The sequence below is a fragment of the Macrotis lagotis genome, chromosome 5 (genome assembly GCF_037893015.1).
Source record: "Macrotis lagotis isolate mMagLag1 chromosome 5, bilby.v1.9.chrom.fasta, whole genome shotgun sequence".
NCBI classification, from domain to species: domain Eukaryota; kingdom Metazoa; phylum Chordata; class Mammalia; order Peramelemorphia; family Peramelidae; genus Macrotis; species Macrotis lagotis.
Window position 1 is genome coordinate 132,011,992 of NC_133662.1, and position 20,684 is coordinate 132,032,675.

The following is a 20,684-nucleotide window of genomic DNA, read 5'->3' on the forward strand; positions in this document are numbered from 1 at the left end:
TTTTCATGGAGCTTACATTCTAGTGGAAGAGAAATCGTGCACATAAAGGTAAATGCAGAATAACAGGAAGGGTAAGGACTAAGATCTGGCCAGTGGGGTGGAGATAGATTTGGAAAAGGTAGAAATTGATATTTGATTGCACCATTAAAAGGGAATTTCCCGAAAGCCATAAAATCATGGGTTCATTTCCTAGCTCTTTAATTCATTTTGCCATGTATTTTCATTATCGGGCTGTTAGATGAGCAAGACACAGAGATTGTATACCAGTGGCACAGGCTTTGAGTCATTTCCAAGAGTCACAGAGAGTAGCTTATGTAGTATGGGCATATGGGGAAGATCAACAAGAAAGCTATTTCATATTGGATACAGCCCAGACCAGATTGATTGTATTCTAAGACCTTTGGTACTCAAACAATTTGTATTTTTTTTTAAAGGGTGCCCTTTTACAAGAAAATAGGTAACATTTTTGGTTTGGGGGAGTAAGCATAGTGGGGTCGATAGTCCAAGGATATTGGGAGCTCAGTTCTAAGGTTGACTCTGACTATATGCCCTTGGACAAGGAATTTCACTTTTTCTGACTTAAGGTTCCCTTTCTAAAGGGTTGATGATCAGGTGATCTCCAAGGTCCTTTTCTATACCAGTCTTCTATAAGTTTATATTATAGGGTTGGTGTGGGGATAAAATGGATATGTAAAATGCTTTACAAGCTTTAAAAAAACTACACAAGTGTCAGCTGTTTTTATTTCCTTTTCAGTAAGAAATTTTATCTATTGCAGGTAAAACATTTTTTATCAAATATTTTATATGCCTATAGTAATTTATTTAGAGCCACAATCTCAGGGAAAAAGGTTTAGGGCAAGCTTTAAGAAATTAACTTGGGTGACCTTAACCAAGACTACCAATTAACAAGAGATGGGGAAAACCACTGGCTGAGATTTTGTAGGACTGGAGCTTTAGAGGTAGAAGGGCCCTTAGAATCTCCTGAGTTCCAATCCCTTCATTGTATGGATGAATAAACTGCAGAACAGAAGTTAAAAGACTTACCCATGGTCACACAGCTACTGACCCAACTAGTGTGACAAACTCTAGCCTTCCTGATTCCAAGTCTATTGTTCTATCCTGTCACCTTACATTAGAATGTATTATTACATTAATGGAATGTTAATCCATAACACTACATAACAGTTTCACAAGACTTAAGCAAAAGAAAGAAATGTTAACAATTAACTAGCCAGTATCACAAGCTAGGCTTCAAAGAGACATACAGACAGACCTGGTTATATTGACTTTATCAGAGGATAATTTATGGGCATCTAGCCAGGTTGGGGCGGGTGGGAATCAGTGACAAGGAACAGATGCAATTTTGTTTTCTCATTAAATAGTATCTCCAATAATAATCAACTTGATTCTTTCTGATCATTAATGGAGAATAATTATACTATACAATATCAAAGTATAAGAAGGTACCTTGATTATAGCAGCCTGTATATCCATGGACACTTTGGAAGTTCCATCAATCATTTTCTTTCCTTGGCCAATTAGCCATCTTTAAACAGAAACCAATATTAGAATTTCGAGGACAAAGATAAATGTCACTGTTTCAAGCAATACTTTTGATTTCTTCTACAGAAGCAAACTTAGTTTTATCACCAGCCACAGTTTTTTAAGGGCAAGCAGAGGCATAATCTACCCTACTCGGGGTCCTTGAGAAAGAGCTTGAATTGGGCCAATTTTTTTTTTTTAGATTTTTACAAGGCAAATAGGGTTAAGTGGCTTGCCCAAGGCCACACAGCTAGGTAATTATTAGGTGTCTTGAGATAAATTGGGCCAATTTTTGTTGGAGAAGTGGAATGATCATATCAATATTTAGTTCCATTCTTCTGCTTATCTGATAAAAATTAATGTAAAAAAAATCAAAATATCTGAATTGAGAAAAGAAACTGAAAAGAATTCATAAAGGCATTTAAACATTTTTATGTTCCCTGCCTTGGTTCTGAATTTAATATAAATGATAGAAAAGTATCCTTTTAGAAGTTCTACAACCTTGTGATCATTGGCACAAATCAGAGCCCAGATCATAATTCAAAATTTGATATAAGGCAACAGGTGTTTCAATAAAAAAGGAAATGCTTCATCTGTAGAGAAAAATAATATTACTCATGAAATTCCTTCTCTTCTTGTTCTCTCATTAGCCAATGCTTTGCTCAAGGATCTGTGCCTTAAAGACAATAATAATTAAACTTCCTCAGCATCAAAACATAGTGACATATCCCTTTGCCTTTTAATGAGTTTAGCCTGGAGAGGATCCATGCACCAGAAGAAAACATGCTTTTTAGCTTATAGCAGACATTAGGAATTTTTATTTTTTCCTGGTTATAACAAAGATGGCTCCAACCCTCACATATAGCATTTGGTCTCTAGGATCTCACAGTCCTAATCCCTGGAACATGCTTTTATATATACAGATAGAGCTTTCATTTCTCACTGGAATCCATGGAAAATGAAAATAAACAGACTCCTACCTGGGGAAATCAACAGTGCTATGGTGGCAAATACATCAGACCATGAGACTTAATCATAAAGTAAAATATTTATTACATGATTACAGAAGCTTAAAAAAAAAAACACCTGAACATCTCAAGGGTGAGGTTCACTGGTTCCTGCAGCGATTTTAGCATCTCTTTCTGCAGTAAGTTCAGAAACTAGCTGGACTATTTCAGGGTGGCTGAATTTTCCTGTAAAAGAAAAAGAGAAAATTAACCATAATGTTCCTCTGCTACTGAAAAAAGGACAGTCCATTTTCTTAAGATTGAACAAAGGAATTGGTGGGGGCCATATTCTAGAATCTGACCCAGAAATATACCTGGATTCAGAGAGGTAAAATTCAAGATACTGAAAGGTGGCTAAACTCCATTATTTATCTTTTCCCTCTGGCTCATTCAAAGCTAAAGCAAGAGGCATCTAAGCTATGTAATCTATACTAGCCATCATCCTTCTTGCTACATTGCCTACCACTGCTACCAACCATCATCTTTTCAATGACAAACCTATGGACATCTTTGCCACTGCTGACCTATCAACATAACAGAGTACTTCAAAAGGAAGGCTACCTCAGGTACTGTAGTGAATACTGGCCCTGGAGTCAGGAGTACCTGAGTTCAAATATGGCCTCAGACACTTAGTAATTACCTACCTATGTGACCTTGGGCAAGTCGCTTAACCCCATTGCCTTGCAAAAAAATCAAAAAACCAAAAAAAAAAAATCCCCAAAAAGGAAGATCTATTTCTCTGATCCATTAGGGATGACCTATTTACTACACTAACAGGTAATTAAAATAAAAATTTCCATGGATCATGTCAGGTTTATCAAGTGCTTACTATGTGGATTCTAGAGTATATTGAAGGAGTTAAGTGTAAGAAATTAGGAAGTTTGGGAATTTAAGTTATAAAAGGTTTTAAAACAATAAAAGGATTTTTGTATTTGATTCTGGAGATAGTAGCCATTGAAGTTCAGAGAGTAGGCAAGTAACAGTCTCTCCTGCACTTGAAGACGATCATCACTATGTCACTATCTGGATAATCAAAGTTTTACTGAGTACTTACTGTGTATATAGCACTGTGAAAGTCATTGTCGGGGATAAAAAAGAAATACAAGCTTCAGTTCTTGCATTCAAGAACATAAAGCAAACAAAGGAAAACAAATTGGAGGATGTCAAAACTATTAATTTTTAAAACCTAATTAATAAGACAAGATGATTCTACCAGTTATAAACATCTGACTGCAATGTTACATGTGTTTTCCCTTACTACCCTCATTCATGTCCAACCTGCTCTCTCCTTTTCATTCACTCATTTCCTTATCACATTTTTTTTTTCCCATCTGGGTTCCATTTTCTTCAGGTTCCTTTTGGAAGATGACACTTTTCTTATCGTTACTAAAATAAGCACTCACATTTATTTTCCCTCCCTAAAGGAAATGAGAGATTTAAAACAAATCAAAGGGACAAGTTACTTTTCCCTTCTGCCAAGCTCTCTCAGCAATCTATCCTTTGATGAGTATTCCACTCATCTCTATTACCCTGCTCAGACCCTACCTGCTATTTTCAACTGATCCCTTTTCACTCTTTTCCCAAGGAGCTTAGCATTTGACTTACAGTCTTCCACTCCACCAAACACTTATCCCCAATACTTGGAGATGTCCTAAGTCTTTTCTCTGAGACTGATAGCCTCCAGTAACTGGGTCAAGGACCTCCCCTCCCCTTGCCTCCTTGCACAAACTCTCAGCACATTCTGTTACAAAAACCTTTTGTTAGGTCAATCTAATTTCCCGAAAATGTATTGCTCCTCCTCTTCCTCCCTTTCCCTGGAACTGCTCTTCCTCAAGGTCTAACAAGAACAAGCATTTAGCAGATACTATAAAGCTTCATGAAAGCTGGCTATATGCGAAGATGTCTCATCTCTTCAAATATCGTCTAAGCAATTTAGGTGTATAATCTTAGCCATTTGATACTGTGTCCTCTAAAGTTATAACTAACAAACATAATAACTGATCCCAAAGACCCTTTCTCAGTCATCTTTCTTGAACTCTATAACATCTGGCACAGTTGATCACCTAATTTTCCTGGAGAATCTTCTCCAGATCTCTGGTTTCCCTCTGGTTTCCCAATTTGCCCAACTTTTCCATCTCAGTTTTCCTCTGCTGGACCATAATCTACATCCTTCCCCTACGGATGAACTGTCTCAAGACTATCTCTTCTCCTCCAAAGATCTTTCTACCTTTTAACTACTGCCTACAACGGAATGGTTAAACCTTCAACCTCTGTCTCAAAGAAAATAAATCCACCTTCGAGATCCTGCAATTTGAAACTCTATTCTCTAGTCATAACTTCTATGCCTTTCTTTATCACATGTTGCTATTCATTCTTTTGTTTCTTTGTTTTGGAATGGACCTGTGTTTTCCAGTTTCATTTGAATCAGGGGATGCTCCATGAGACTCTTAAGTCTGTGTCACTGAGGAGTCAAGTGATTTACTTAAGTCACATAGCTAGGCTATGGCAGAGGTCAGCCTTGAACCCAGCAGGTTTTTGGATCATGAGACCTGCTCCCTAACAACTGACTAGGACGGTCTCCCCTTTTCTTCATCCACATAAAGACTTCTTGGTCTTACACTCCACCCCCCCCCACCCCACCAGCCTCCTCAAGGTGACTGAAATGTAAAATTTCTGATTTCACTAGGCTCTTAACTCAGACTGGATTAAAGGGATTGCCACTTTCATGATGTACTGGCCATCACATTGCCTCTAGCATCTGGTTACTTTCAAAAGCGTCATCGGTTCAATTCCTGCTTTCCTGTAGGCTGCTAAGCATCACTGGACCAAGTAACAAAATCAAGCTTTTTAGCTTCAAGCTTAACTTCAAGATTCCTTTATTTTACCTCCAGTCAATTCTCTAAAACATTCTCCAGAGGACTATCCAAACATTCTCCTCACTTCTTAGGGAATCAATTGTGGCCCCCACCTCACATAATGGTATCAACAAGCTTAGCTTCCTGCATTATTGAAGGTTCCCTCAGCTTCCTTCCTCTCCCAATATTTTTTCAGCCTCATTACCCATTCTGTCCTTTTGCCCTCCTGTCTTGGGGAAATGGCCCTACTCTTTTGAGCATCTGGATGAAGATCTATGAAGGAAAAATTCCAAAGCTACACGCTGAGCATATACCACAAGCTACCTGCAGAGCCAGAGGTCTGGGAACAATCACAACCCTAGTACAAACACAAAAGATCGTAGAGAGGGAGGAAATCAGCAATCTGGAAAGCGAAAAAATTGTTGTTTCTCCCTCTATGCTTCAAGAGTGGGACTCTGACAACCTCCAGCAACTGGGTCAAGGACCCCCTCACCATTTACCCCCTTGCTCAAACCTCCAGCATACCATGCAACAACCTCTTGTGATGGCTCCTTTCCTTCCCTTTCCTTTCTCTGGAACTGTTCTTCCTCAAAAGAAATGCTTTCTCCAGAGGCTCAGACAAGAAACCTTCCATCCCGGAGTCTGACTAACTGGCTACATCCTGACTTCTCTCTATGCTCCCTACTATACCTTGTGTGAATACCAGCTCTTTGAGGTATTCCTGACTGCCTCCAAAACTCATTTATGCTTATTCCTTTCCCCCCTTCTCTTTGCCTCGCTAACACACAACACTTTTGTTTATTATATCCCTTCTATAATCCATGAACTAGGAGGCACAGTGCCAGGCCTGGAGTTAGGAAGACTTATATTCCTGAGTTCAAATCCAGCCTCAAACACTAGCTGTATGACCCTGGGCAAGTCACTTAACCCTGTGTGCCTCAGATGCTCATCTGTAAAATGAACTGGAGAAGGAAAGGGCAAACTACTCCATTATCTTTGCCAGGAAGACCCCAAAAGGGGCCATGAAGAGTCATATATGATTTAAAAAAATGAGTGAACAACATATTGTACCTTATTTTAGAATCATTTGTATCAGTGTCAGGTCCCCACAGTGGACTGTAAGCTTCATGAAGAAAGAGATTCAGACTATCTAAGCTTTGTACACAATTTGGCAGCCACTACAGTGTTCTGCATGGAATATATAGAAAATAAAATATTTGTTGAATTGAAATAGCGCAGTATGGTAGTATCTGTATTATCAGTCTTGGTGCTTTTTTTCCCCCAAAGACCAAGAATCTCTTTCAAAAGGATCAACAACTCAATTACCCCTCTCCTCGATGTGGCAGCCAGCAAAAACTGAGCATAGTTCTTTCAAAAAATCAGGTCACACACCTGCAGTTGAGTCATAGAAGTCTTGAAGCCTTCCAGGCTTGTTCTCCAGGTCCTCATATTCAAAAGCCTGGAGAATCATTTCACACTGGTCCAGCTGTTTCACAAATTTGGCTTCTGCACTGGACTGGTTCTCATACTCCTGCACAGAGGCACAATCAAAGCCACATGTCAGTGTGTTCCTCTGGATTCTCACACCCAGACTGAAAGAGGTAGAGCTACAGGGGCCCACTTGGCATCCAACACCTTTTCCATCCACCCAAGGGCTTCATTTAGGAATTTCAGGGCTGAGATTTTAGACTCCATAGAACAAGAATATGCTCATGCTCCTTTGATTTCAATTTGGTCTATGGATTCTCCTTTGCTCATCTTTACTTTCATGTCAGATTCTTCCTGTTTAATTATCTTGTCTTCCCTTATGAATGCTGTTCTTTAATCCAACTAAGTAGCTGAGGGCTTTATCCTTTTTACTTCAAACTTGACATTTCATTTTCATGCCTTTCATCTATGTACTTCCCTCTTTACTTAATATCAGGTTTCTTTTTTCTCGGGAATTTTTTTTTTTTTTTTAATTCCTGGACCTGGCACATTGATCTCAGTTATAGATGGCTCTCAACTCAAAACAAGACCTTGGTTCTTTCCCTTGTGTCTGATCCAATCTCAAAGCGCATCAAGAGAATCAGGAGTCAGGACGACTTCATAGGGCTTGAACACATTAAAAACATTAAGAGATAGTGCTCTCTCGACCTCATCACATACTGCTTTGTACCACAGAGATCAGTTTGGGTCTCTCCACCCCTCCCCACTGTCACTGAAGACAGGAACTTTGGCTAATATCAATACTCTCCTCTCTCCTATTCACCCTCAGAAGGTTCTAAACACAGTAGGCACTTGAAGCTCTTTGCCACCTTTTCCTCCTCTCATTCCCAGGAACACAGTGGTGATAAAATGCAGGAGGGAAGGACTGCTTAAGGAGCCCAACATGTACTGGTTTGTCTTCTTTTTATAACAAAAATATTTTAAGTATGACATACATGCTCTTAATGCTTCTAAAGAGAACTGTGGGGCTGTAAGGGCACTGCCTGCCCAAAACACTGGGTCTGAAGATGGGAGACACCTGAGAAGGTGTCTCATCAGGTGAGTAACCTGGGCTAGTCACCTAATCTCTCTGCTTCAGTTTCATTCAGCAAAATGTGGTTGATGGTACCACATCTACCTTGCAGGATTAGCATAAAGGTAAATGTTTAGTACAGTGTCTGGCTGACATAAGGAGTATAGAAATGTTAGGTCTTCTAGCCTATCTATGACAGCCTATCATTCTGTCCCTGATGGAATGAATCCATCATGCTTTTTTGGCAGTGTATTATACTAGGTATCACTGAATAGCTTCTTGATTGCTATTACCTTCTTTGATCTTACAAATGCTCCTGTTTGAAATGTGACAATTTGCTTCCAAAAAAGGTAAAAATTTTTTTTTAATATAAATCAATTACATTTCATGTCACTGGTACTTAAGCTGCTATTCTTTGAAAATGATCACATTTTTAACAAATTCTCTTTTGGCCCTAGGTCTTTTATTTAATCAATTCAAATTCATTTAAATAATCAGAAATCCCTCTGAATCTATTTCATCTTGCTTTTCTTTCTGGTTATATGCCATTTTCCCCCCAAGACTTTATGAGTAATTACTAGCTCTTTCTCCTGCATTTTATCTTTTTAATTTAAAATAGCCCATCAGGAGTAATTCTGCATCCATGCTTAAAAATGTCACATATGAGAAAATAGAGTGATCAGTTGAAAATCAATTTCTCTCTCTCTCTCCAAAACTTTAAGTATAAAGATCACTCCAGACCCTTCCTATATATTAAAGCAATGCTTCTTTGCTTCAAAGGCACAGGAAAAAAAAATATTTCAAGGATTCCTATTTTTTTTTTTTAATAATGAGAAACAGGACAAGCCTGTGGCAAAATTACAAAGGAGTTCATGCTGTCCTCTTTCCCCCCATGATCAGGAAACAGGATTAAAAGATCCATGTCAAACTAAATATCAACTGTTGACTTAATTTTATAAAGGCCACAGGGCAAATGCCAGTAAGTAATGTCTCTTAGGCCTACACTACAGGAAATTCAGGTTGGATTTAAAGGTCATTAACAAAGGAACCATGAGAGATGGCAAGATGTCAACATTACTCCAAAAAATAGAGTCTCTGTTAAAATGAGATATCTTTCAGCCCAGATTACAAAATCATGGATTTGAGGCCAGGAAAGAGCTGAGGTCAATAAATTCAGTTCTTTCATTTTATAGATAAAGAAGCTGAAATGCAGAAAAGAATAAGGACAACCAATCTGAGCTAAGATTTGAACTCAGTTCTACCTCATTAGGGGCTGAGGCTCTGTTGACTACAATATATTGCCTACCACTGTAATATTGTCCACCAACAAGGCATCTTCCAGAAGCTAGCCCAGGGACCCTTCTAATAGTAGAACAGAGTACAGCATCAAGGGTAATAGGGGAAGAGATGAAATCCCAAAGGGCCCTACTGAGGGAGAAAAGGGGCATATTACCAGTGGGCTGTTCCCAACTAAAGTAGCAGTTTATGTCAGAGATGCATGTTAAGTAAAGCATTCCTAAGTTGACTGCCTTGATGACCAACAAGTTTCAGAGAGAACTACACAAGATGTGAATCCTAACTCACTATATCACCATTCAAGAAACAGTGGAGAAACCAATACATTCAAGACCAACAAAATGTAATTCATCATTTATACCTACTTCCCAGAGATCATAGATTTCCTTCTTGACCTCGTCTGATAGGAGCTGGGTTAACTGCTTCATAGCTTCCTGAAATATTAAACCATAATTTGAAGATCATGTTCTTGTTCTAGCTATTATTCTACTCACATATAAATGCCAAGTAACAGAGAGGATCTCATAAAATGAGAGAATTAAAAGGGAGCTGGGAGATCATCTAGGTCATTTTAAAGAGAAGAAAACTGAGACCTTGAAAAGTGAATTGGAGTTACTTGCGTTTCCATATAAGGAGTGGACTCTGGCACCGACCAAGACCCCTATCTCTTGATTCCAGTCCAGTGTCTCTTTACACTACATCTTCTTCCTAAATAGGAGGGATGCTGATGCAAGATAGTATTTATACCTTGCAATAAGTGTCTTTTTATAGATAAGGTAAATAACCATGGCTATTCACTAAAAATTATAATAATAATTAATCAGCAAGTACTTACTAAATAACTACTATACATTAATCACTGTACAAAATAAGGTTTGGGTAAAGTCAGAGGGAGAAATCACTAGGTCTGGTGCTGCCCTGGCAACTGCAGGCACAACTTGAATTAATTAAATCTAGGAGCTTTTTACGGGTTAATTAATTAAATGTTTGACCAACTATAACAGGCTAATTTTTATGATGATCTTGTATAGCCTGGAATGTTAGGAATATTCAAACAGCCCTTGACAGAAAAAAGGTTCCCCACCCCTGTACTAGATAAAGTATATCTGGGAGATTGGAGCAGTCATTAAGTTAATAAGAATTTATTTAAGCCCCTACTATGTGCCAGATACTGTTCTAATAAAGAAAAACCAAAAAAAAAAAAATAGCACATGGCTATGTGCAGACAAGCTATATAAGGATAACCTGAAGATAATCAGAGTGAAGAAGGCACAAGCTGTCAGGGGGACTGAAAAAAAAGCATCTCACATGAAGCTCAAGGAAGCCAGGAGATGATATGGAGAGAATTCCAGACATGGAAGATGGACAACCTGTGAAAGTACCTGGAAATAAGAGATGGGGACTTTATTCAAAGAATGGCAAGGAGGCCAGTTTTTTGTGGGAGGATGAGTACAAAGTGTAAATCTAAGAAGAGTAGAAAAATATGAGGGGAATGAGCCAAGAAAAGCTTTGGATGCCAAACGGGCAGGTGGGGCAGGTAAAAGATGGCTAATAAAAACAGTACAAGAGATCACTATACTCAAAGACCTGAAAAATCTAATTGAGGAATCAAAACATATGTGCCAAACAACAATAACAACAACTCGAACAATTTTGGAAATATTAACAAAATTGAACAAATGCAAAATTAGATCTTTTGAGCTGTGAAATTGGTTAATGCTTCTGATAGTTATTTAAAATCTTATTTATATGCCTGACTACAGTATATCCTAATTTTTAAAACCTTATTAATGGGACTAAAATTACAAATTTTAATGAATTTATGAATAAAATAAATTTTTTAATTAAAATTTTAAAATGACATTTTACACCCCCCCACAATCTAAATTAATTCAAATAATTATATAATATACAAATACACAAAATATATAATATACAGATAATAGTTATATGGTATTTTATATATTATGATGTGCATATTTTTAAGCTGCTTGGGGGCAAGGACTATTTTATTTTGTCTTTATATCCTAAGTGAGCAGCAGTTTCTAGCACAGAATAAGCCTTTAAAAATGCTTGCTGAATTAGATTTCTTGTCTTTTTATGAGACTAAAAGTTCATATAATAAAATTTGCTGTGCTAATGGTCATTGTAATCATAGTTTAGTAACACTAAATTTTCTTTCACAAAATTGTGTTAACTAACTACTGGATCCTTGATTCCTTAAGCTTCTAGTTTTCCCCACAGACCCTGTGGCCACATACTGACCTTCTCCCGCCTGTGTTTTTCTTCCTTAGGGATGTTATCTGCAGGGGCAATGTCGCCAACGATGCACTCTGCCATATCATGAACCAGGGCGAGTCGGACACATCTAACCAAAAATATTGAATAATTATACAGAATCATCTGCCCTTGGGACCAACCCTTTGTATGTTGCTGTGAGGTTACATAACTTATTCCTCTTCTAGTCTCAGAGTGTTTTAATACAAAATGAACTAAAGGACTAAATTTATCTAGTCTAAGCTAGTCTTGAAGCATAATTTCTTGTTACTGTTCAATACACTAAGTGAATAATTTTAACATTAATAAAAAATTTTAACATTAATAAAGGGTTTTTTTAGATAAATATCATTTATCCAGTGATATAAAACAGAAAATTTTGAAACAATATAATTAATATTGATCCTATATAAGTTGCTTGGTTTTTTCTATTCCCATTGCTACCCATCAGTGCTTCACACAGAAATACAATAACCTTCCAACTGATTTTCCTGTTTTCAATCTCCTTTATAAAACTGAATCATAGACTATCAAATGTGGAAGAGACCTCATATTTGAAGAGGAATGCCCTCTACAAAATTCCTGAAAACCAATCATCCAAATCCCCAAATGAAGAGCTACATTGTTAGAAAAATCTACTGCCTTCTGGGACAGTCCATTCCACTTTTAAATACTCTAGATCCAGGCAGAATAGGCATTATTGACTTTTTGATCTAACAATTCATTAAACTTTACTTCTCTCATTTTTTTTTCTCACACCAACCCCAATCCATTAACCTACCTCTATCTCAACTTTATAGCTGAGAAAAATGAAAGATTAAATTTACTTCTATATCCATTTTATAGATAAGGAAAATGAGAGGAGTTTACTAGAGAGATTAAGTAGTCCTGACCAAGAGCCCAAATAGACTAGTGATCAGGTGAGAAGAGAAAAGCTAATGGATGAAAAAGATGGTATAGATGGAAGGAACTAGGCAACTGATTGGATTTGGTGGGTGTGGATATAATAAATGTATAGGGGAATCAAAGAGGGAGAGGGAAGAGTCAAGAATAACTCAGAGGTTGTAAACATGGGATGACTCAAAGGCTTAATGTTTTAGGCTATGAAAGGCTATTTTCTTTCTAAGAAAGAAGAGATAGAGAGCCATAGTTTGAGGGGATGGTGGGATCAAGTGAGAGTTTTGTGGTGTTGTTAGTCTTTGTTGTGTTTTTTTTTTTTAAGAATGGAAGCCATCTGAGCATATTTCTAGGCGATAAGGAAGCAGCTATGGAGAGGTTAAAGATGAGAAAGCAAGTGTAGCTGAGTGAATGAAGGGCAAAACTCAGAGGAAAAAGGATAAGATAGGATCAATAACACAAGAGGGATTGGACTTCTTCAGAATCTAGAACAAAGGAATACAGAGGATCAAAGAACTATGTATTTAGATTTGGAAATGACCTTAGAGAGAAGCCTCATTTTTTGCACCTTAGGAAACTGAGGCACAGAGATATGAAGTGATTTGCCTCAGGTCACAAAGCTCACAATTGTCAGCCAGGTCTTCTACTATTCCTATTACTGTATCCTATGCTCTTTCCAATGTGCCTTTGATCTCTTGTTTTCTTAATAGAGTTGAAAGTAAAATCCTTTGCTGAGAGGGAGGAAAATAAAAAGCATGGAGTACAGGACAACATTTGGTAGTATACAGTAGTTCAGTTTCTCTATAACTTAGAAGCCCAGATTGTGGGTAGGGGTAAAGAGTACTTTGTCCTCTAGACAGTGAAGAGTTATTGAAGCTTGGGGGCGGGGGGGGGGAGTCTGAGTATTAGAAATACTATTTTGGGGGCAGCTAGGTGGCACATTGGATACAGAACCAGCCCTGGAGTCAGGAGGACCTGAGTTCAAATCCAGCCTCTGACACTTAATAATTACCTAGCTGTGTGGCCTTGGGCAAGCCACTTAACCCCATTGCCTTGTAAAAAAAAGAAAGAAAGAAATATTATTTTGACAGCTATCTGAAAGATAGTTTTGAAGAAGAAAATGAAGAGCTATATAGACCTCTATGAATATGTAAAAATTTCATCCACTGATGTGTTTTAAAAAGACATAATGAAGATTTTCAAATGAAGATGAATATGTGTGTGTGTGTGTACATACATATATACACATTTATATGAATGGCACACTCCTTAGGAATGGAGTCTGACATGCTAAAGCTCAGAATAAGTTGAGCTTGGTGATGAATACAAGGGACAACAAAAAAAGGACTTTACAGCTCTGTAAGGCTAAGAGGCAAATTTTTAAAAAATAGCAGTGTGGAGTGAAGATTTTCTCTTCCAAGGAAGATTATCTTTGGACTTACAATGATAGAACTAAAATGGTTAAGAGAATTAAAAACCAAACAAGATGGCAGCATGTAGCTGCCTTTAATGCTCTAAATTCAGATAAATAATCTAACAGGATATTGAAAAAACAAAAATAAAACTGGTGTATGTGCTTAATGGGCTGCTGGTAATAATTTTTCAGAGATGATAGAGAATGGGGTACTATAAGATTGGGGAAGGAAGAGTGGAAGGAATAGGAGAGGAAAGAAGGGAAGGAAAGAAAAGAAAAGAGGAAGAAAAGGAGAAAGGAAGGGAATAAAAGTAGAATCTCTTATCCTATCCTTGTGGAAAAGATACAGAATGTAGGTTAGGAACTGGTGGATGTCTGGACCCAAAGGGAAGTCAGTCATTAATAAATCAGTGTTAACCCAGTGTCTTTTAAGTGTCCCATGGAGCTGTTCTTTATGATGCTTAATGTTTTTTATTAATGACTTAGAAGACTGGCATACTTAATCAAATATGTAGTTAGCACAAAGCCAAATGGGAGCTGAGCAGGCTAAGCTGATTTATTATGAGTAATATAAAGTTTTATAGTTAGGTGTTAAAGAGAGGCAGTGTGCTATAGTGAACAGAGCATTGCATTTAGAGTCAGGTAGACCTGGTTTTGAATTGTCCTAAAATAACCTCTCATTTTCCTGGGCAACTCTGTAATGGCTGTAGATGCAGAACATCTGCTAATCTGCCTTGGTAGAGGGAATTTCTTCTGGAGGAAGAAACTACTATTGCTTCTAGTATCTTCCTCCAGAGGAACTAGAGTTGCCTATGACAACACATTTACTTGCCCAGATTCACATAGCTAGTATACGTCAAGAGGTAAATATACAAATATTTCTTGTGGAAACAAAAAAGGAGTTTGTGTTTATCATTCATTTTGTTTTATAAAGGTTCCAGCAAAAGTTAGTACAGTACCTACTTGGCTCTGATACTAAACAATACTTCAGCCCTCTCCAAGTGTGAGCACAGTTCATTGGCTATTGGCAGGCACCCCTTATCATGTCTCTGATACCAAATGATCCAGAAGTTAACACAAATGACCCAGCAATCATCCCTACCTGTTCTGAGACACTGGATGCTTTTCTTCAAAAGAAGTTTCTTTAATCGAGTAAAATAATGAGATTAAGTCCTCAATTTTGAAAGCTGGCATACCTTGAGAATAAGCAGTTTCAGGCTTTGCATTTATACCTCCAATGCCTCCTAGTGTTTGATACATTGTATGCATTTATATTTGTTGATCAAATGACTCATCCCCCAGCATTAAATGGTAAAACAAAGCTCAAACTGCTCACCTGTCTTTATTAAGATGCTTATCTTCAGTTACAAAAGCCATGATAGCCATTCTGTACATATGATCAGATACACTTTCTGGGTTCTCAACATTTCTGTACACCCAGCCTGTACGCGGTACTCTCTGGTCAATAAAATCAAGTAAATAAATGAAAAATCAATTAATCATTATTAATTATTTAATGGCTCAATAAACAATTAACAGTGTGTAGAAAAGTACTTGATAAAAAACACAAGATTATATATTTAGAGTTGGGAGGGATCTTACAGATCACCCAGTTCAAGTCTCTGACTTTAGAGATGAAGAACTGAGGTTCCTAGAAGGTTAAATGAGATCAAAGGAAATGATATTTATGTTATCACTGTCTGGCATATAAAGAAATGCTTTCCTTTTCTTCCTTAAATGACTTCCCCAAAGTCACACAGATAGCATCAAAGCCAAGGTATGAAATCACAATTTTTGACTCCAAATTCAGCCCTCTACTCTATCATGCCTCTAATGATACTAAGAGATTTAATTTTTCACAGCTCTCTGAAAGCTCTTAACCTCTCTCTGATTCTCTCATTATCTCTGCCCCACCCTCTAAATGTGGTTTTGGTCTAGGGCTCTGCCCTGGACCAACTCTTTCTATAATCTCTCTCTTGATCTCACCAGCTCTTTTGGCTTCAACTATCACCTTAATGCAGGTAATTCACAGACAATGGATAGATATGTTTACTGATAGATCTATGTGTATATGTATCTATCCATAGATCTATATTATATCTACATTTATACCTTTAGACCTGTATTTGTTTACAGATGCATATAGCTCTATATGTACATATAGATCAATATACATATTTATTGTCTGAATCATCTGCATAAATATACAGATCTATAGCAGTCTATGTCTCTCTATATATAGTTCTAAATATATATGGAGCTGATTCACATATAAATATGAGAATTAATAGTAGATCTATAGACATGTTGGTATGTCTGTCTTTGTCTATCACCAACCCTGATCCCTCTTTCTAGTTCTAATCCTGTATCATCAATTGTCTTTTAGATAGTTCCAAAAGGATGACCCTATAAACATCTGAAACTCAGTATGTCCAAAAAAGAATTCATTATATTTTCTCAAAAAATTCATTCTTCTTCCAAACTTTCCTATTTGTATGTAGGATGACATCATCCTTCTAGCCACCTGGAAGGTTGGCAACCTCGGAGTTGTCTACCATTCTTCACTATCCCTGCCTTACCCAGCCATGTTCAATTAGTTACCGAGTCTTGTCAAACTACAATAGCCTTCTAATTGAACTTTCTGCCTTATTATCTCTCCCTTTCACACAGTTGCCAATGTAATTTTCCTAAAATATAGGTCTGATTATGTTACTTCTCTGTTTAATAAATTCCATGACTCCTTGTCACATCTGGGATCAAATATAACCTCTACTACTTTATGGCATGTATTTAAACTACTCCATAATCTGGGCAGCCAGATGGTACAGTGGATAGAACACTGGAACTAGAGTTAGGAAGATCTGAGTTCAAATCCAGCCCTAAACACTTAATAGGATCTTACTGAATAAGTCACTTAACTTTGTCTCAATTTTTTTTCATCTGTAAAATGAGAAGGAAATGGCAAACCACTCTAGTATCTCTCCCAAGAATACCCTAAATGGGGTCACAAAGAGTCAGACATGATTGAAATGAATGAACAACAAATCTGGCTATAGCAGATCTTTCCAAGCTGATCAAATGTTTCTTTTACATAATTTTTCCATTCTAGCCCACACTGACTGGCTTACCTATGAGATTCAATCTCCCTCCTCTCCTCTACCTCTGAGAATTTCTATCTCCTTCCAAGGTCCATGCACACATGACTTTCTATATAAGGTATTTCCTTATACTCAAATAGAATATAATGTTCTTGGGATGGCAAAGATTTTTTTTTTTTTTTGTATTCCTAATGCCTACCATAAGTCTGGCAGCACATAGTGGCCCTTTATAAATGTTTACTGATTGACTCTGACATAAGGCAACATTACATCAGGGTGAGACTGATGCTAGAGTTCAAAGGGAACCCAAGTCAGAATTCTACAGAAAGAGGCTTCACACAAGTTCTTATGGGACAATAGAGTAGAAAGTATGATAGAACTGGAGTCACAGGATATGGCTTTGAATACCTTCTCTTCCACTTATTATGTGGGTGACCTTGGGCACACACCTTTACCTTCCCAGGTCTTAATTTCCTCTTCTGTAAAATCAAGAAAGTTGACCTTAGTGAAGTTCCCTCTAGCTATGATTCTCTGGGTTGCCCATCTATAAAATACGTCCATTTTTCAGGGAGTCATACTGCTAATTCTTTTATTTCTTAGTAAAATACAAACATCCCAAATAGGAATGACAATCACACCAGAAATGCTGGGCTCTTGAATTTATTCACTGAATGCATTAAACAAGGCAAATGGTAATATCAATTTAGTTCTAGGGCTTTGAAATATTCAGATATTATAGGGTCAAGAACCATACATTCCAGTCTCTGCTTCTAGAAGCATCCTTTTTGCTCTCCAAACTAGGAATCCTGGTGCAAATAGCACAGTACCCGACACATAGTAAGCATTCAATAAATAAATGCTTTATCTATCACATATAACATTATCTGGAAGAGCATCTTCTTGCTTTTGCTTGATATCCTGGCAAAGAACTTTAAATGCTCTTCTTGGGGGGGAGGGGATGGGGTGATGGTATTACTGCTGTGTATGTGAATGTATTATTTACATATATAACATATGCCAATGTCATATATTCCCATATAGAAATACAAGTACATTTACATGATAAATATTTACATTTAAGTATTCACACATAGATAGGTAAAAATTTAATATAAATGTTATATAAACATATTCATATGTTCATATAGTTTATGTATTTATATTTCTATAATTATATATAAAAATATGAATATATTACATATGTAAATAAAAACAAAGATATATTATACATGCATAAATATATTATATTATAAATATAAATTATAAAATCATATAAACATGATAAATGTATGTTTATAATCTTTAAGGTACTTTTTTTATATAGACTTCCTGTCTCCCCATTAGAATGTAGAGATTACTTCATTCTTTGTACTAGAATTTCCAACACTTAGGATGCTGTCTGCCATAGAGGACCCTTAAGAATTATTTTATCATTACATTAATTGGTATTATTATATTTTATAACTAATTGGCCCGATTAAGGCCATGAAGCAGGCCCGAAACCCTCTTCCAGTCTCCATGTCCCCACTGCCACTATTCTAACCACAAGGTGATGCTGCCTTCCCGCTTATCTTAGACTGGATTTCCATGGCAACCAGAGATGACTTCCGGCGGCCCTCTGACTTCCTGCTGCCCCGCGGCCCCGGAGGGCTGTGGGAAGCGGCTCCCCAGTCCCAGCCTCCCCCGGGCCCGGGGGCGGGTGCCATGGTAACGGCGCCGCCTCCCGCTCGGCCCGCCCGGCCGCTCCCGGCTCTCGCGGGCTCCGCAGCAGCAGCAGGGCCCGGCCCGGCCGAGGCACGCGCGGCGGCGCGCTTCCCGGGCGCAGGTTCTCCCCGCGGGGGCCGGTCCGAGGGGCTTCTCGGCGCGCTCACCTTGAGCTGGCCCACCAGCCGCAGGAACTGGAAGAGGCTCCGGGCCCCGCCGCCGCCGCCGCCGCCGCCGCCGCCGCCGCCCGCAGAAGCCATGGCGCGCGCGGGGAGGCCGGCCGCGCCGCTCCGGGTCCACGTGGCGGCCGCAGCCCCGCCCCCTCCCGCCGGACGCCCCGCCCCCTTGCGCCGCTTCCGCCTTTCCCTAGAGAAATGACTTTTGTATGATGCATCAGATAATACAGGAGAGGTGATTATTAATATAACCACAGTTCTTTAATGATGAACATATATTTGTATTCAATTATGTTTTGCCTGTTATATGTCATTTATTGTTGTTGATGTATTTTTCATTGTTTGCAAAATGTTCGTATATGTTATTATATGATACTCTTAAATTGCTTGTACATTTCAGTATTACTACATATGCATTTACATTACATTTTTGAGTTATAAATGTTTGCTTAAGTGAAAAATAAATTCATGTATAATAATGTTTACTTTTGCTGTTATAATTGTGTATAGAGTCATCCCTTGACAATTTTTAGGGTTGGGAGCATAGGACCCTAGTGAATGTGAAAAGCCATGAATAACCTTAGGGCCCTCCCCAAACTTTTATTTTTAATTATTTTATAAAAAAGCAAAACCTCACACCACACCCATTAAAAAAAGTTGCATTTTCTGTGGGAGAGAAATTAGTATTTTACACACTATGCAGAGTCTTTACATCTTTGTAGCTCCATCAACTGCTTCACAGATTTCCTTTAGTGAAAGCTGCAAATCAATGAGGAAGAAAATCATGTGACTCTGGATGGTAAATTATGAGACAGAGAGTGCAGTAGCCCATATTTCTTTAGTATATTAAAACTTTTAACAGATTTAACTTATAATAATTTTACATATATATAATGTTTATAGTAAATTTGAAAAATATATATATATATACACATATATACATAAATATATATGTTAACACACACACACACACTTATGGTAGGGTAACTAAGTGGTACAGCAGAGTGCCAGGTAAAGAGTCAAGAAAATTTATTTTATTATTTTTTTTTTAGGTTTTTGCAAGGCAAATGGGGTTAAGTGGTTTGCCCAAGGTCACACAGCTAGGTAATTATTAAGTGTCTGAGACCAGATTTGAACCCAGGTTCTCCTGACTCCAGGTCAGGTGCTTTATCCACTGTGCCACCTAGCCACCCCAAGAAAATTTATTTTCATGAGTTCAAATCTAGCCTCAGATATCTATTAGTTGTGTGACTCAGGGTAAGACACTTAATTCTATTTGCCTCGGTTTCCCCCTCTATAAATTGAGCTGGAGAAGGAAATGGCAAACCACTCCACCATCTTGCCAAGAAAACTCCAAATGGATCATGAAGAGTTGGATATAACTGAACAACATTCTTAGGTTAATAGATAGTAAAAAAAAATTTAAATAGATGAATACAGCATGCATTTGTGACTTTCTAAATTTTTAAAAAGTTTTCTTTACATATACTATCTTCTGTGATTTTTCCACCATAAATTTTAAACTCCAGGTATTTCCATTTAATTATCAATGATCAACTGTGAATAATGTCAACTACAAATGTGAAATGGGATCTGCAGCTGTTTTTCTGTTGATTGAAAGAGGGTTTGTGAATGTAAATACTTACTTTTGTTTAAATATATATATTGTTTTCTTTTAATTAGAAAGTTTTATTATGTATTGACCTAATATAAATGTAGTGAGTACATTCTGGGTTACTAACTTGGGTCGCTACCTTAGAGCAAGGCCTGTTACTTTTCTCTAGGATCCTAGGGATAACCTGAGAGGTTTGGAATATCTTTTCTCTACAGCCATTATCTTGAGCTCCCATCATCATTGTTCCTCCCACTGTTAGATGCATTGCAGTTCTGTTTAACCACTTAGCATCAGTTAGCTTTT

General features: G+C 37.6%; 1 protein-coding gene across 2 annotated transcripts; it reads right to left on the reverse strand.

The window, feature by feature from the left end:
• Window positions 1-1,290: 1,290 nt before the first annotated feature.
• On the reverse strand, window positions 1,291-18,887 carry HDDC2 (HD domain containing 2). 2 transcript variants are annotated; one of them, XM_074187507.1, is made up of 7 exons: window positions 18,758-18,887; window positions 15,125-15,246; window positions 11,466-11,568; window positions 9,566-9,634; window positions 6,797-6,935; window positions 2,629-2,735; window positions 1,291-1,546 (listed from the first exon to the last, which is right to left on the reverse strand). In XM_074187507.1, the coding sequence occupies exons 1-6, from the start codon at window positions 18,848-18,850 to the stop codon at window positions 2,638-2,640; spliced, it is 624 nt and encodes a 207-aa protein (XP_074043608.1). In that variant the 5' UTR covers window positions 18,851-18,887; the 3' UTR covers window positions 1,291-1,546; window positions 2,629-2,637. The 2 variants fall into 2 exon arrangements, with proteins under 2 accessions (XP_074043608.1, XP_074043607.1); XM_074187506.1 differs by lacking the exon at window positions 1,291-1,546 and having other exon boundaries at window positions 2,579-2,735.
• Window positions 18,888-20,684: the final 1,797 nt, after the last annotated feature.

Excerpts from the sequence above, each read along its gene's own strand:
- HDDC2 (XM_074187507.1), bottom strand. The coding sequence starts at position 18,850 with ATGGCTTCTGCGGGCGGCGGCGGCGGCGGCGGCGGCGGCGGCGGCGGG. Across the intron at positions 11,569-15,124 it reads AAGCATCTTAATAAAGACAG|ATGTGTCCGACTCGCCCTGG; the intron begins GTGAGCAGTTTG and ends ATTTTTGGTTAG. Across the intron at positions 9,635-11,465 it reads AAAAACACAGGCGGGAGAAG|GAAGCTATGAAGCAGTTAAC; the intron begins GTCAGTATGTGG and ends TTAATATTTCAG.